The sequence below is a fragment of the Gavialis gangeticus genome, unplaced genomic scaffold, assembly GCF_001723915.1.
Source record: "Gavialis gangeticus isolate Ggan-Ray unplaced genomic scaffold, GavGan_comp1, whole genome shotgun sequence".
Taxonomy (NCBI): domain Eukaryota; kingdom Metazoa; phylum Chordata; order Crocodylia; family Gavialidae; genus Gavialis; species Gavialis gangeticus.
Window position 1 is genome coordinate 45471286 of NW_017729031.1, and position 3738 is coordinate 45475023.

The 3738-nt window shown below is 41.1% G+C and overlaps 1 protein-coding gene across 4 annotated transcripts in view; it reads left to right on the forward strand.

The window, feature by feature from the left end:
• SLC4A10 (solute carrier family 4 member 10) overlaps positions 1 to 3738 on the forward strand; it is a 423280-nt gene that overhangs the window by 341412 nt on the left and 78130 nt on the right. For all 4 annotated transcript variants that reach the window (XM_019522708.1, XM_019522705.1, XM_019522707.1 and 1 more), the window contains exon 14: positions 1741 to 1986. In XM_019522708.1, coding sequence (XP_019378253.1) covers positions 1741 to 1986 — 246 coding nt within the window. The remainder of the gene's footprint in view (positions 1 to 1740; positions 1987 to 3738) is intronic.

A 3738-nucleotide genomic window follows, 5' to 3' on the forward strand; every position in this document is an offset into this window, starting at 1 on the left:
GCCCGAGGACTGAACCCTGTGGAACCCCACTGCCCACATCCCTCCACATCCCTCCAGGTCCACCTCTTCTGTGAGGATTGTATCCTATCCTAAAACAATTACATTTAAATTTCATGACTGAAACTCAGGCTGTAGAACAAGATACGCTCCATAGATTTAGCATTTTTTCATTCCTAACAGTGGAGTGCAAATGACTAGATATTGAAAATTGATGGCATCTCTTAATCCTAGGATGTAACAATTCCCATCTCTTTAAAAGTAACTAAATAAAGCTTAAAAAACTAAAAGAAAAAAGCTATGCCAAAATAACATATGGCCAGCTTCTCACTTCTAAGCTAATGTACTATAAGTAATATCCCTCTGCCATGATGTGGGTGAAAATTGTGTCTACATTCTGTGTCCCTAATGGTGAATTTCTGCTTTCCACAGTCTGATGTGGGAAGGTGGCCACCCTCACACTTCTCCCAGTGAGTCCAATCCCTTGTGTCAGCCTGAGTTACAGCTGGGACTTTTAAGGCAGGAAGGCTTGATAGCAGAGGAAATCTCAATCCTCCCATATATGAGCAATGCAGAGTAGGAGGCCCTTTTTAGGTTCCCAGGTGCTCTCCCTGATCTCCATGTAGCAGAGCTCTTATAATGCTTTGTGCAGGCTAGGTGGAACAGAGGCATACATAGCTCTAGCATATTTTATGCAAGATTACGTACAGCAAACATAGGATTTTGTTCTGGGTCATGAACAGAGTGTGGAAGAGAGGAGTCTGTATGGGGAAAAAAACAAGATTATCAGACTATTACATCTGGTTTCTTGCTGAGTACAGCCATTTGCTGACTTCAAGCTTTCAACTTTGAAGAGAAGTAGCAGAATCTACCAATTTTACTACCCATTTAGTATTAGAGTGTATCCAAAAATTGCTCACTGCAATTTTATTCTCAGGTCTTCCTTTGTTCTTAAATTGAGAGTAAAGATCAGGTGGGAATCTGACTTGAAGAACTCTGACTTCAATTCATAAAAATGAGAAATTCTGACTTAAACCTGCCTTCACATTTCTTTTTATTGAGAAGTTTGAGTTGGGAAGTTTTTAATACTTTCTATTTGTTTTTCAACTAGTCTACAGACAGAAAAAAAATATTTAAAAAGGCAAAACTGAATTACCTGGGAGAAGTAATAGCATTTTGATGTAGCTTTTTAGTAAAAAAATAATACAGCTATGCAAAGTATATTTATATACATTTATAGGTCCATGGCTTAAAAATCATCCCAAAATAATATTTTACCTACCTAATTATTTCTAGTGTTTTTACATTGCACATCATGTAAACCTCTGATCAATCCCCCACCTTGATGAGTTGACATTCTAGATGTTTCCTGTCAGGACAGTATCCTGCCTTGGATCGGTGGTAACTGCAAGTGAAAACATGGCAGAGTTTACTGTACCATACAAATCATAAAGTTTTGGGTTCTCCTTACATCTCTAGTTACAGATATAGTACTAGAATGCACTTTTGTGATATGTTGGGCACTGAGTTATCTGCATTATTTGTTTTACAAGCATCTCTTATATACAGATAACTTCCTTGGGTTTACTATTTCTAGAGATGATGTTTGTAGTTGGCTGGTCAAGAAAGGGTGTAAAAGCTGGATATACCTATGCAGAGGTGATTTTTGGATTATTTATTTTCTCTGTCTGTGAAATAATGGCATGATAAGTTATGGGTAATGCTTGTTTTCCATTTCTTTAGAGAGTATGGGTTGTCATACCTTTCTTTGAGAGCCAGCATTGGACTATGGACTGCAATTTTATGCATCATCCTTGTTGCAACTGATGCAAGCTCCCTAGTCTGTTACATTACCCGGTTTACTGAAGAAGCTTTTGCTTCTCTTATCTGCATCATTTTCATTTATGAGGCCTTAGAGAAGCTATTTCATCTCAGTGAAACATATCCAATCAACATGCATAATGATTTGGATCTGCTGACTCAATACTCGTAAGTAAGATTTCTTTTGGTAACTGAAGGAGATTTCCTTTTCATAGGTAATGCTTTCACTCTATGAGATAAATGTAGTGCACAGGAGAGAAAGCATTTTCATGCTTAAAACACATTACTTGATATATACAACAACCTACAGACACTGAGAGAATGTTTATCAAAATTACATTTGCTTCACATGCTATTGTTGTCACTTTTTACTTGTTCCATGTGAGTGTAATGAAAGCTCTGCACAATGAGGAAAAATATGCCTTTTAGGTCCTGATTTTTCTGTGGTGATTCAAGTAGAGGTCCAGTTGACTCCAGTAGGATTTTTGCTCACATCAGAACTGCAAGATAAATGCTTGATTTTACATAAGTTTTATTTCATAATGACTGTTTTCTTGAATTTTGCTTCAAATTCAGATTTTCGTGGGCGACTGGTGCCTCCTGAGTCGGAGGGACACCAGTTCACTGACGGAGGGGTGTCCCCCAGCCACCTGACCCGGGGGTGGGGTCCTGCAGCAGCTGATCGCTGGGGTGGTGGGTGTCCCCTAACAGCTGTTCACCAAGCCAGAGGCAAAACCAGAAGTGCAATTCGGCGGCACTTCTGGTTTCATGGCTGGTGCTTCTAGGGGGTGCACATGCTTCCGCGTACACCCCCTACACATTGCCAGTGCAGATTATTATTCTTTCATTTGTATTAGCCTTGTATTAGCCAAATGCAGCTTCCTTAACTTTGAGTTCGATCTCTCTCTCTCTCTTTATATATATATATATCTCCCAAGAGATACTGTGTTAGGAAGAAAAATGAGTAGGTTCAACTGGATTCTCACAGTGGAAAATATTCAGTGAAAATATTTATATTTCCACCATAGAAAAAGTACTGATTATATTTTGTCATTTAAAGGATATTTTTAAAACTAAAGTTACTGACTTGGGCAGGAGTTTGCCCTTCCCACCCTCAGGCTTACTGAAGAGGTGGTTAGTGGAAGTAAGCTTTCGTACTAGAACCTTCAACAAGACATCTGGTTGAGTCAGTCAGGATCCCAGTATTGGTAAGCCCACACATTTGAAAATCATGACTCAGACTCCTCCATAAATGATGAGAAATGCGGTTTCTTTCTGTTTGCTTTCCAAGTTTTAAGCCTTTAATGGTTCAGGTTTTCAATTTTTTCTCCAAACCAAAGAAGGAGTTGAATGCAGAGACTTTTGTGTAATATGTGACTCCAGCCATGGTGAAACACCAGATGTTGCAGAACTCACAATTAAAATAATAACAACTAGCAACAAGGGCATTCCCCTCCATGACTCCTGGTAACCATTGGATATAGAATCTGCTTTGGGCCAAGCCAGCTCCAGAGGCTGGCAGAGAGGTTAAGGGACATTATCACCCTTCTTTTACCATGTCTATAGGCCAGGAGTGGGCAAGATATGGCCTGTGGACCAGATCTGGCCTGCCAAGGGATTCTATCCAGCTTGCAGTGGGTCCCTCAACTCTGCCTGACCCAGGCACCGGGGGGCAGCCTGGGCTGTGGTGTGTGGGGATGGTCTTGCCACCCCCAAGCATGAGGCAAGCCAGGGGCAGCACAGCAGCCAGACTTAGCTTCCCACCAGCCCCTGCAGTGATGACTCCTTCTGGGTGCTGCTGTCCATGTTGCGGCCATCACCAGATTCGGCCCGGTGTATGGGATGGGGCCACAGGCAGTTGGGAAATGACATCCAGGAGCAGCATAGAATCATAGAATCAATGAGTCGGAAGGGACCTAG